Source organism: Odocoileus virginianus, chromosome 1, assembly GCF_023699985.2.
Source record: "Odocoileus virginianus isolate 20LAN1187 ecotype Illinois chromosome 1, Ovbor_1.2, whole genome shotgun sequence".
NCBI lineage: Eukaryota > Metazoa > Chordata > Mammalia > Artiodactyla > Cervidae > Odocoileus > Odocoileus virginianus.
The window spans coordinates 71,110,926-71,123,679 of record NC_069674.1 but is presented as its reverse complement, the minus strand read 5'-3'; the positions used below and the strand labels follow the sequence as shown (position 1 = coordinate 71,123,679).

The window sequence follows — 12,754 nt, the reverse complement described above, 5'->3', positions numbered from 1 at the left end:
AGTATTCGCTTTTTAATTTTTAAAAAATGATATTGATGTCAGTAGCCATGAAGCAGCTTTTGAAGTGAAAAGAGGTTGAAGATGTAATAGGTGCCGCCCTTTCTAAAGAAGATAGTGTTAGAGATGGCACTTTGGGTAGAGCTTTCAAAAATCGTGAGACTTCATTCACAGATAGGAATGGAGTTTTGATAGTGGTAGTTTTTGTTCTTTAAGGGTGTGGAGAGATAAGGATAGAACTCTTCGCATCATTTAACATTTTTAAGACTCCCACAAATTTACAGTCACTTTATTTAAGAACAGAAAAAAAAATATGTTTTTAAAATTATCACATTTGATGTATTTAAAGTTTTAAAACCTTTAGAAAAGGTTTTTAAAATCCATTATTTTCTACATTTTAAAGTATACTTGGTAGAAGAACATGTATCTTCTATTTATCCTGACATTTTCCTAGTTTGCTTTTATTTTGAGTTTTCCTAAAGCCCTCATAATACGTTTTTATGGACAGCTCGTATTTAAGTAGCTGACACTGAAACTCTGAAAAGCAACTTGTTTTTTAAATAAGATAAACCAACTGTAGTAATGTGCTTTGTTCTCCCCTTATGAGGAGTAAATGCTGAAGTCCATCAGTTTTAACTCCAGATTTCCAGCTCCCATTAGAAAGGCTGAGAAGATACAGAACTTACTTAGGGAAACGTAAGCTGATGTTAGCCAAACTGGAAAGCACACAGTGACCCATAAACAAAAGCCTTCTAGAAGCAGTGTTTACAGCATTCACAATAGTTGTCATCCTGACCTTCTTTGTGGACAGAGATGAGGTTACTGTTTTATGGGAAGGGCCTCCTATTTATTTGATATGTAAGAAATGGAGGGAAAAACCTCTTGAAACAAGAATATACTGGTAAATTTTCACTGCAGTCCATGTAATTGTTTTGAAAAATGACTCCTCCTTAACAGGTGTTTTGTTGTTTTGGTAAGATTGTAGTAGAAATAAAGTTGAGTGTCTTGCTTCAGGTACCCCCAAAAAAGTCTGTAGTCCATTAAAAGAAACATTAGTGAGTTGAAATCTAAATATTCCTTTTTAAATTTTTGTTATTGACCCTCCCCTCCCCCACAAACAAGGTACTACCGAAAGCATAAGAGCTCAGGGTTCTAGTTATGTTATAGTGATCAGTGAGATCACAAGTCTGGTAATACAATGAGATAGCAGTGTATGAAATACTGCAATGATTAAGAGCACTGGTTTGTTGTCATTGCAATGGATCTTGATTCTCGCAATAGCTGTCGTGGAAACTTGAGCAAGTTCTTACCTGTAAAATTGGGATTACAATAATACCTAATAAAGTTGAGAGGGAAGTTAAAAGATAATGTAATGAAGGTGTCTGGCTCTTAGTAAATGCGCAATTAATGGTAAATTTTGTCTATAAGCTGCATGTCTATTAAACTCACTTTTCTGGTATTGGACAAGCTGACTAAGACTCTTGGCAAAAAAAGAAATAGTAGTTCATGATGGCCTAGTGGCTCATATTCTTGACAAAAGATACTGTGATTGCCTTGGGAATAAGAGATATTGACCACCTGAGAGTGAGGAAAAGGTATTACTATTTAAATCAAATATACTGATGAGTAAAGACAGACTATTGGGAGCAATGCTACTCTTTAAATAATTTTTATAATAGTCTCCAGTACTTTTTATTTCTTTGCATTAAAAAAGCTCTCCTTTAAATTTATCACAGGCTCTATTCTTGTCAAGGTTGCATCTTCTCTTCAAGCTTATTTACAGTTATCAGGGAAAGAGATTGATGTGAACTCAGATGTCCATGTTGAAGAAATGAATGAAGCTCATAGAGATGATGGTGTGATAATTACTGGTAAGGAGACTGCATTTTGCTATGTAAGATGAACAGTCATTGTCTATCTATAAGTAGAAATATGCTATTCTTAACTGCAGCTTTAATCTTGATTCTTTTCTGTTGTCACATAATGATGTATGACACATTTTTCTTCTAGCTGCTTATCAGTAATACAATTGCAGGCATTTAGTCCTGTCTTTGGATAAAATGGATTTTAAAAACTTTCCTATCAAAGAGATTTCATTTATACATTCACCATCAATATAAATTTGAGTTGCTTCTACCTCTTGGCTACTGTGAATAATGTTGTCATGAACATGAGTGTGCAAACTTAGCCTTTAAAAGGAAGGCAATCTTGTTACATGCTTACAATATCAGTGCCCCTTGAGGACACGACAGTAAGTGAAATAAGCCAGTCACAGAAAGACAAATAATGTCTGATTACGTTTATATGGGATATGTAAAGAATCAAAATAGAGAGGAAAATGGGGAGGTATAAAGTTTCAGTTTTGAAAGATGAAAAAGTTCTGGAGATCTACTGCACAACAATGTGAATATACTTAACACTACTAAACTAGATTTTAAAATAGTTAAAATGATTGTAATGTGATAAAATGACTAATTTTTTATTATAATAAAAAACAATAAAATGGTAAATTTTATTTTCTGTGTTTTTTACTATAACCAAAAATCTCATTTTTTTTTTCTGACATAGTTGTTTTCTAATTCTTGGTCTTAAAAATCAAATACAGTTGACCCTTGAATAACAGGGAAATTGTGGTCATTGGTCCCCCACCCCAGTGCAAAGTCAAAATTCCACCTGTAACTTTTCAGTCAGTCCTCAATGTTAGTGGTTCCACATCTGTAGATTCAACAAACTGTAGATCATGTAGTAATGTCGTATGTATTATTTTTAAAAAATCTGTGTGTAAGTGGATTCACATAGTTCAAACTTGTGTTCTTCAGTTTGAACTGTAAACACATTTATTATATTGTGTATAACAATATTGTGTATAAAATATTGTGTATAAAATATTGTGTATAAAAATATTGTGTATAAAATATTGTATATAAAAATATTATATTGTGAGATATGAAGTTGCTGCTGCTGAGTTGCTTCAGTCGTGTCCGACTCTGCACGACCCCATAGATGGGAGCCCACCAGGCTCCCCCATCCCTGGGATTCTCCAAGCAAGAACACTAGAGTGGGTTTCCATTTCCTTCTCCAATACATGAAAGTGAAAAGTGAAAGTGAAGTTGCTCAGTCGTGTCCGACTCAGCAACCCCATGGACTGCAGCCTACCAGGCTCCTCTGTCCATGGGATTTTCCAGGCAAGAGTACTGGAGTGGGGCGCCATTGCCTTCTCTGAAGATATGAAGTTAACTTTGTATAATTGTAATAAATAAATAGCAGTTTGGTGTGGTATTATGCACGTTGTAAACTTGATCTTTTAGCTTGACAAATTCTTAATTCCCAAAATGTGTAGTTTTTCCACATTTTTTTTTAATTACCTTTGGCTATACTGATAGTTGATACTACTTCAAAAAATATTTATGGTGTGGATAATACATTTATATAGTAAAAAAAGTAATCAGTAATGCTGGTGAACGTCTCCTTTACATCTTAACTAGAGTGTAATTGAGAAAGACATTGAAATCACCATGAGGTTTTGGTATAACTATATATATATATATATATATATATATATGCAAGGTTGTTTCACATTGCTGGTCTCTTAATTTCAAATGTGTTTCCAATATCCTGCATTTGCACTCTCCTCACGGTTGCTGGTTTTGATATCATATTTGTGTGTGAATGATTCCCTGTCTTTATTTTATGTGTGTCTTTATTGGTGAGCTTTCCTATTTGTAATTTGTTTCTAATTGTGGCCTTTTCCACAAAGAGAAGTTCCTTCAGCATTTGTTTCAAACCTGACCTGGCGGTGCTAAATTCTCTTAACTTTTGCTTGTCTATAAAGCTTTTGATTTCTTCATCAAATCTGAATGAGAGCCCTGCTGGGTAGAGTATTCTTTGTTGTGGGTTTTTCCGCTTTCATCCCTTTAAATGTATCATGGCATTCCCTTCTGGCCTGCCAAGTTTCTGCTGAAAAAATCAGCTGATAACCGTATGAGGGTTCTCTTATATGTTGTTTGTTGCTTTTCTCTTGTTGCTTTTAATATTTTCTCTTTAATTTTTGTCAGTTTGATTAATATGTGTCTCAGTATGTTCTTCCTGGGATTAATCCTGTAATGAACTCTTTGCACTTCTTGGACTTGAGTGTTTCCTTTCCCGTGTTACAGAAATTCTAAACTATTATCTCTTCAAATATTTTTCCTCCCTTTCTCTCTCTCTTCTCCTTCTGGGACACTTATAGTGTGAATGTTGGTGCATTTAACATTGTCCCAGAGATCTCTGAGTTTGTCTTTATTTCTTTTCATTCTTTTTTCTCTATTCTGTTCCACAGCAGTGATTTCCACCAATCTGTCTTCCAACTCACTTACTCTTCTTCTGCCTCATTTGTTCTGCTTTGATTCCTTCTAGTATATTTTTTGTTTCAGTTATTGTATTGTTCATCTCCATTCTTTAAAGCTTCTAGTTCTTTATTAACCATTTCTTGTATCCCCTCAGTCTGTGTGCCACTCATTTTCAGAGATCTTGGACCATCTTTTCTATCATTTCTATCAATTCTTTTTCAGGTAGTTTGCCTATCTCCACTTCACTTAGTTGTTTTTCTATAGTTTTATCTTGTTCCTTCGCCTGGGACATACTTTGCTGCTATCTCATTTTGTCTAACTTTCCATATTTGTGGTTTCTTTTTCTCAGGATGGTAGTTCTTCTTGGTTCTAGTATCTGCATCCTGGGAGGTGAAGTTGGCCTAAGGTCTTGGGCGGGCGTCCTGGTGGGTGGAACTGGTGCCTGCCCACTGGTGGGTGGAGTTGGAACTTGTCACTCTGGTGGGCAGGGCCATGTCAAGGAGTGTATTTATAAGTAGCTCTTGGCTCAGGACCAAGAAACTGAGAAGAAATGGAGTAGCCCTCATGGTCAACAAAAGAGTCCAGTACTTGGATGCAATCTCAAAAATGACAGAATGATCTCTGTTTGTTTCCAAGGCAAACCGTTACAATATCACAGTAGTCCAAGTCTATGCCCCAACCAGTAATGCTGAAGAAGTTGAACAGTTCTATGAAGACCTCCAAGACCTTATAGAATTAACACCCAAAATAGATGTCATTTACATTATAGGGGACTGGAATGCAAAAGAGGAAGTCAATAGCTACCTGGAGTAACAGGCAAATTTGGCCTTGGACTACAAAATGAAGCAGGGCAAAGGCTAATAGAGCTTTGCCAAGAAAATGTCCTGGTCATAGCAAACACCCTCTTCCAACAACACGAGAGAAGACTCTACACATGGACAACAAAGATGATCAACACTGAAACAAGATTGATTATATTCTTTGCAGCCAAAGGTGGAGAAGCTCTATACAGTCAGCAAAAACAAGACCAGGAGCTGACTGTGGTTCAGATCATGAACTCCTTATTGCCAAACTCAGACTTAAATTGAAGAAAGAAAGTAGGGAAAACCACTAGACCATTAAGATATGACCTAAATCAAATCCCTTACGATTATACAGTGGAAGTGAGAAATAGATTTAAGGGACTATATCTGATAGACAGAATGCTTGATGAACTATGGACATAGGTCCGTGACATTGTGGAGGAGACAGGGATCAAGACCATCCCCATGAAAAAGAAATGCAAAAAAGCAAAATGGCTGTCTGAGGAGGCCTTACAATTAGTTGTGAATAGAAGAGAAGTGAAAGGCAAAGGAGAAAAGGAAAGATAAACCCATTTGAATGCAGAGTTCCAAAGAATAGCGAGGCGAGATAAGAAAGCCTTCCTCCAAGATCAACACAAAGAAATAGAGGAAAATAATAGAAGGGAAGGACTAGAGATCTCTTCCGGAGAAGGCAATGTCAACCCACTCCAGTACTCTTGCCTGGAAAATCCCATGGATGAAGGAGCCTGGTAGGCTGCAGTATATGTGGTCGCTAAGAGTTGGACATGATTGAGTGGCTTCACTTTCACTTTTCACTTTCACGCATTGGAAAAGGAAATGTCAACTCACTCCAGTGTTCTTGCCTGGCGAATCCCAGGGACGGGGAAGCCTGGTGGGCTTCTGTCTATGGGGTCGCACAGAGTCAGACACGACTGAAGCGACTTAGCAGCAGCAGCAGAGATCTCTTCAAGAAAATTAAAAAAACCAAGGGAACATTTCATGCAAAGATGAGCACAATAAAGGACAGAAATGGTATGGACCTAACAGAAGCAGAAGATATTAAGAGGAGGTGGCAAGAATACACAGAAGAACTGTACAGAAAAGATCTTCATGACCCAAATAACCATGATGGTATGATCACTCACCTAGAGCCAGACATCCTGGAATGCAAAGTCAAGTGGGCCTTAGAAAGCATCATTATGAACAAAGCTAGTAGAGGTGATGGAATTCCAATTGAGCTAATTAAAATCCTAAAAGATGATGCCCTGAAAGTGCTGCACTCAATATGCCATCAAATCTGGAAAACTCAGCAGTGGCCACAGGACTGGAAAAGGTCAGTTTTCTTTCCAGTCCCAAAGAAAGGCAATGCCAAAAAATGCTCAAACTACTGCACAATTGCGCTCATCTCACACGCTGGCAAAGTAATGCTCAAAATCCTCCAAGCCAGACTTTAACAGTACGTGAACCATGAACTTCCAGAGGTTCAGCTTAGATTTAGAAAGTAAAGCAGAGAAGCCAGAGATCAAATTGCCAACATCCACTATATCATTGAGAAAGCAAGAGAGTTCCGAAAAACATCTACTTCTGCTTTATCGACTATGGAAAAGCCTTTGACTGTGTGGATCACAACAAACTGTGGAAAATTCTTAAAGAGATGGGAATACCAGACCACCTGACGTGCCTCCTGAGAAATCTGTATACAGGTTAAGAAGCGACAGTTAGAACTGGACGTGGAACAACAGACTGGTTCCAAATTTGGAAAGGAGTACATTGTATATTGTCACCCTGTATATTGTATGTTGTCACCCTGTTTATTGAACTTCTATGCAGAATACATCATGCGAAATGCCGGGCTGGATGAAGCACAAGCTAGAATCAGGATTACCAGAAATATCAATAACCTCAGATATGCAGATGACACCACCCTTATTGCAGAAAGTGAAGAACTGAAGAGCCTCTTGATGAAAGTGAAAGAGGAGAGTGAAAAAGTTGGCTTAAAACAGAACATTCAGAAAACTAAGATCATGGCATCCAGTCCCATCATTTCATGGCAAATAGATGGGGAAACAGTGGAAACGGTGGCAGACTTTATTTTTTTGTGCTCCAAAATCACTGCAGATGGTGACTGCAGCCTTGAAATTAAAAGACCCTTGCTCCTTGGAAGAAAAGTTATGACCAACCTAGACAGCATAATAAAAGGCAGAGACATTACTTTGCCAACAAAGGTCCGTCTAGTCAAACTATGGTTTTTCCAGTAGTCATGTATGGATGTGAGAGTTGGACTATAAAGAAAGCTGAGCGCCAAAGAATTGGTGCTTTTGAACTGTGGTGTTGGAGAAGAGTCTTGAGAGTCCTTTGGAGTGCAAGGAGATCAAACCAGTCCTGAATCAGTCCTGAATATTCATTGGAAAGGCTGATTCTAAATCTAAAGCTCCAATACTTTGGCTACGTGATGTGAAGAACCGACTCATTGGAAAGGACCCTGATGCTGGACTGGGCAACATTGAAAACAGGAGGAGTAGGGGACGACAGAGAATGAGATGGTGGATGGCATCAGCAACTTGATGGACATGAGTTTGAGTAAGCTCTGGGACTTGGTGATGGACAGGCAAGCCTGGCATACTGCAGTTCATGGGGTCACAAAGAGTCTGACACGACTGAGGGACTGAACTGAATTGAGCTGAACTGGCTTAGGAAAACTTTATGCAGCCTGTCTGCTGATGGATATGGCTGTTTCTCTAGCCCCCACCTCACCCCAGCCCCCCTACCCTGCCCCCAACCCCACCATTAGTTATTTGTCCTAAAGCATCCCAGCTCTAGAGCCTGCAGGCTTTTTGGCGGGGTTGGGTCTCAGTGTCAAAATGTTGACCTCTGGGAGAGTTCACGCGGATGATGATTGTTCACTGGGGCGCCCGCCACTAGTGTCCTTGCCTGCACAGTGAGCCACAGCTGATCCCTGCCTCCACCAGAGCCCCTTAAAAATCCACCAGTAGGTCTGGCCTAGGCTTCTATGGAGTCACTGGTTTTTCTTGGGTCCAGTACCCATGAAACCTGTGTGCACTCTCTGAGAGTGGTTTCTGTGTTTTCCCAAATCCTGTAGAGCTCCTGTACTGCAGCCCTGCTGGCATTCAAAGCCAAATGCTCTGGGGGCTCCTCCTCTTGTTGGCAGATCTCCAGACTGGGGAGCCTGATGTGGGGCTCAGAACTCTCACTCCTATGGGAGGACCTCTGTAATGTAATTATTTTCCAGTTTGTGGGTATGGAATTTGATTATATTGTGAAAACTCCTCTTATACCATCTTGTTTTAGCTTCTCCATCTTTGGGTATAGAATATTATTTTTGGTAAGTTTGAATCTTTTGTTGATGATTGCTCAGCAGTTAGTTGTGGTTTTGGTGTTTTCATGAGAAGAGGTGAACTCAAGTCCTTCTGCTGCACAATCTTGTCTCTAGCACAGAGGACACTGAAATGAAAGTGTGTGTATGCATGTATGCTGCAGGCTTACCCATGAGATATTCTCGAGAAAAAGAAAGTATTTGTGGTGGTGGTGGTGGCAGTGGGGTGTCTTCTTGAGATCAAGTTTCACAATAATTAACAGCCACTTTATTAAATCTTGGCAGAGAGTAGAGATTATTTGGGGGGAGGGAGAATTTTTTTCCTCAAAAGTAAAGTAATTTATTTAATGACAAAAAAAAATCAAGTTTTGTCTTAGATATTCGTTTTATATATCATAAAAGTTAAAAAGGCGGTCTTAAAATCATAAAATATTAGCAAAAAGTAGCAGTAGTAAAAAATAACACCTGTACAATTTCAGATTAACTCTGTGCTTAATGGTCAGACTCTTTGGTTACACAGAGAAAACCTGATGAAAATTTTAAGTGTTAAATGTGGTAAGAATCAATTTCTTGTGATATGATATCTTGAATTTGATAAAGAACCAATAGGGTTACCTTTTTTGGCCCTCTTAATGTAAAGAAATAATACAAATTTATTTAATAATGCTCTGAATGATAGCATAATCAAATTATTTTGCATGTTAGAATGTTTAAATTATAAATTTTTTTCACTTTTCATTCTGTAACTCATAAAATCATGCATTTCTGAAATTTAGATTTAGTTTAAGTTCCTTTTCTAAACCCTATTCTCATCATTTCAGCCTTTAAAAAAAAAGACCTCATTATATGCTCTAAGAATACTTAGTAGTCCTGTCATTAGATAAAATCATTATTTGCAGACCTGATATCTTTTATTAAGTTCTTGCCTGTTTCCATTCCACTAAACAGGTACCACTTCAAACTTAATATATGTAAAAACAGATATTATCTTTTACTAGGCTAGTTCTTCCTCCTCCTGTAGTCTCTATTTTCCTTTTTTTGGTCAGTCAGCAAACATTTATTGAGTCAGGTACTGCTAGAAATTAGGAGTGCAAAGATCATGGTCTCTCTGACATATGAGAAGCTTATGTCCTAGTGAAGCAAGATAGACAAACCAATGAATATAATAAAGTGGAATAAATGTTGTAATAAAGGTATGTGCATGGTACCATGAGAGCATGAAAGTGGCACGTCTAAATTATACTAGCATTGTGAATTTGAGGAAGTAAGACAAGTTCAATATAGTCAACTGTAGCGAGTGAGGGGCACAGTGGTATACACGGAGGCTGGAGAGTTCAAGAAGGATCAGATCATAGAGGGCTAATTTGGCTTTCATAGCAAATGCATTGCACAGGCACTGCAAGGTTTCAATCTGGAGTTCATATAATAGGATCTGTGTATTAGAAAGATCACTGAACTTCCTAATGGTCCAGTAGTTAAAATCCACCTGGCGAAGCAGGGGACATGGATTCAGACTGTCGTCTGGGAAGATACCACATGCTGCGGGGCAGCTAAGTCCATGCATCACAACCAGTGAGTCTGCATGCTGTAAAAGCCGTGCTCAGCAACAAGAGATGCCACCATGATGATAAGCCCATGCACCACAACTAAAGAGTGGCCCCCTCTTGCCGCAACTAGAGAAGGGCCTTGCACAGCAGTGAAGACCCAGCACAGCAGCAATAACAACAGAAAAAGAAAGATTACTGAATGTTGAGCAGAGGAATATTGGAAAGGACAGTGGCAGGTGAAGGAAAAGAAAAGTTAATGATAATTAACAGGTTATCACAGTAATTCAGGAGAAAGAGTTTAGTGGCCTGGACTCCACAATGATCTATTTTAAGTCAAACAAGTGAATAAAAAGCCTTAAATAAATTTTGGTTGAAAAACATAGATAGAGGTATACCTCATTTTATTGTACTTTACTTTATTGTACTTCACAGATACTGTGTTTTTTACAAATTGAAGTTTTGTGACAATTCTGCGTGGAACTTGTATATTGGTGCCATTTTTTTCCAGAACATTTGCTTCCTTTGTGTCTCTGTATCTCATTTTGGTAATTCTTTCAGTATTTTAATTTTTAAAAGTTATGATGTGTTTTGGTGATCTGTGATCTTTGATGCTACTGTTAAAATTATTCTGGGACACCATGATGATCCCCCTATGAGACATTGAACTTAATTGATAAAGGTTCTGTGTCATCTGATTGCTCCACCAATTGGCTGTTCACCTGTCTCTCTCCCTCTCCTCAGGTCTCCCTGTTTCCTGAGAGACAACATTATTGAAATAGGGTAGTGAAATAACCTTACAATGACCTCTAATAAGTGTTCAAGTAAAAGGAAGAGTTCTAAGGAACTCTTAGAATGAAAGGAAGAGTTCTAAGTGTTCAAGTGAAAGGAAGAGTTCAAGTGAAAGGAAGAGTTCAAGTGAAAGGAAGGAACTTCCAAGTGAAAGGAAGAGTCCTAAGTGTTCAAGTGACAGGAGAAGTTGCATATCTCTCACTTTTAAGTCAAAAGCTAGAAATGATTAAGCTTAATGAGTAGCACATGTTGAAGCCAAAATAGGATGTGAACTTGGCCTCTTGCACCAAACAGGTAAACAAGTTATGAATGCAAAGGAAAAGTTCTTGAAGGAAACTGAAAGTGGTACTTCAGTGAACACATGAGTGGTTAGAAAGTGAAACAGGCTTATTATTGATATGGTGAAAGTTTTAGAGGTTTGGATAGAAGATCAAACCAGCCACAACATTCCCTTAAGCCAAAACCTAATCCAGAGCAAATTCCTAATTCTCTCCAATTCTACAAAGGCTGAGAAGGATGTGGAAGCTACAAAAGAAAACTTTGAAGTTAACAGAGTTTGGTTTAAGGAAAGAAGCCATCTTCATATCATAAAAGTGCAAGGTGAAATAGCAAATGCTAATGTACAAACTGTAGCAAGTTATCCAGAAGATCTAGCTAAGGTAATTAATGAATGTGACTACACTAAACAATAGGTTTTCAATGTAGAAGAAACAGACTTACATTGGAAGAAAATTCCATCTAGGAGTTTCATAGCTAGAGAAGTCAATGTCTGGCTTCAAAGCTTCAGACTTTATTAGGGGCCAGTGCAGCTGGTGACTTAAAGTTGAAGCTAGTGTTCATTTTCCATACCAAAAATCCTATACAGCTTCAGAATTATGCTCAACCTATTCTGTAGAAAAGACTAGAGATCTCTTCAAGAAAATTAGAGATACCAAGGAAACATTTCATGCAAAGATGGGCAAAATACAGGGCAGAAACAATATGGACTTAACAGAAGCAGAAGATATTAAGAAGAGGTGGCAAGAATACAAAGAAGAACTATACAAAAAAAGATCTTAATGACCCAGATAACCACGATGGTGTGTTCACTTACCTAGAGCCAGACATCCTGGAATGCAAAGTCAAGTGGACCTAAAAAAAAGAGAAATAGCAAGAGAATTCCAGAAAAAACATCTACTTCTGCTTCATTGAATATGGTAAAAACCTTTGACTTTGTGGATCACAACAAACTGGAAAATTCTTCAAGAGATGGGAATACCAGACCACCTTACCTGCCTCCTGAGAAATATGTATGCAGGTCAAGAAGCAATAGTTAGAACTGGACTTCGAATAATGGACTGGTTTCAAATTGGGAAAGGAGTACATCAAGGCTGTATTTTGTCACCCTGCTTATTTAACTTCTATGCAGAGTACATCATGCGAAATGCCAGGCTGGATGAAGCACAAGCTGGAATCAAGATTGCTGGGAGAAATATCAATAACCTCAGATATGCAGATAACACCACCCTTATGGCAGAAAGCAAAGAAAAACTAAAGAGCTTCTTGATGAAAGTGAAAGAGGAGAGTGAAAAAGTTGGCTTAAAACTCAACATTCAGAAAACTAAGATCATGGCATCCTGTTCTACCTCTGCGTGGCAGATAGATGGGGAAATAATGAAAACAGTGACAGACTTTATTTTGGGGGGCTCCAAAATCAATGCAGATGGTGACTACAGCCATGAAATTAAAAGACACTTGCTCCTTGGAAGAAAACTTTGACCAACCTAGACAGCATAATAAAAAGCAGAGACATTACTTGACTGACAAAGGTCCATTTAGTCAAAGCTATGGTTTTTCCAGTTGTCATGTACAGATGTGAGAGTTGACCATAAAGAAAGCTGAGTGCCAAAGAATTGATGCTTTTAAACTGTGGTGTTGGAGAAGACTCTTGAGAGTCCCTTGGACTGCAGGGAGATC

The 12,754-nt window shown here is 38.1% G+C and overlaps 1 protein-coding gene across 2 annotated transcripts in view; it reads left to right on the top strand.

The window, feature by feature from the left end:
* The window catches only part of FAM185A (family with sequence similarity 185 member A), a 159,465-nt gene that overhangs the window by 45,035 nt on the left and 101,676 nt on the right, over positions 1-12,754 (top strand). For both annotated transcript variants that reach the window (XM_070469766.1, XM_020880317.2), the window contains exon 7: positions 1,734-1,868. In XM_070469766.1, coding sequence (XP_070325867.1) covers positions 1,734-1,868 — 135 coding nt within the window. The remainder of the gene's footprint in view (positions 1-1,733; positions 1,869-12,754) is intronic.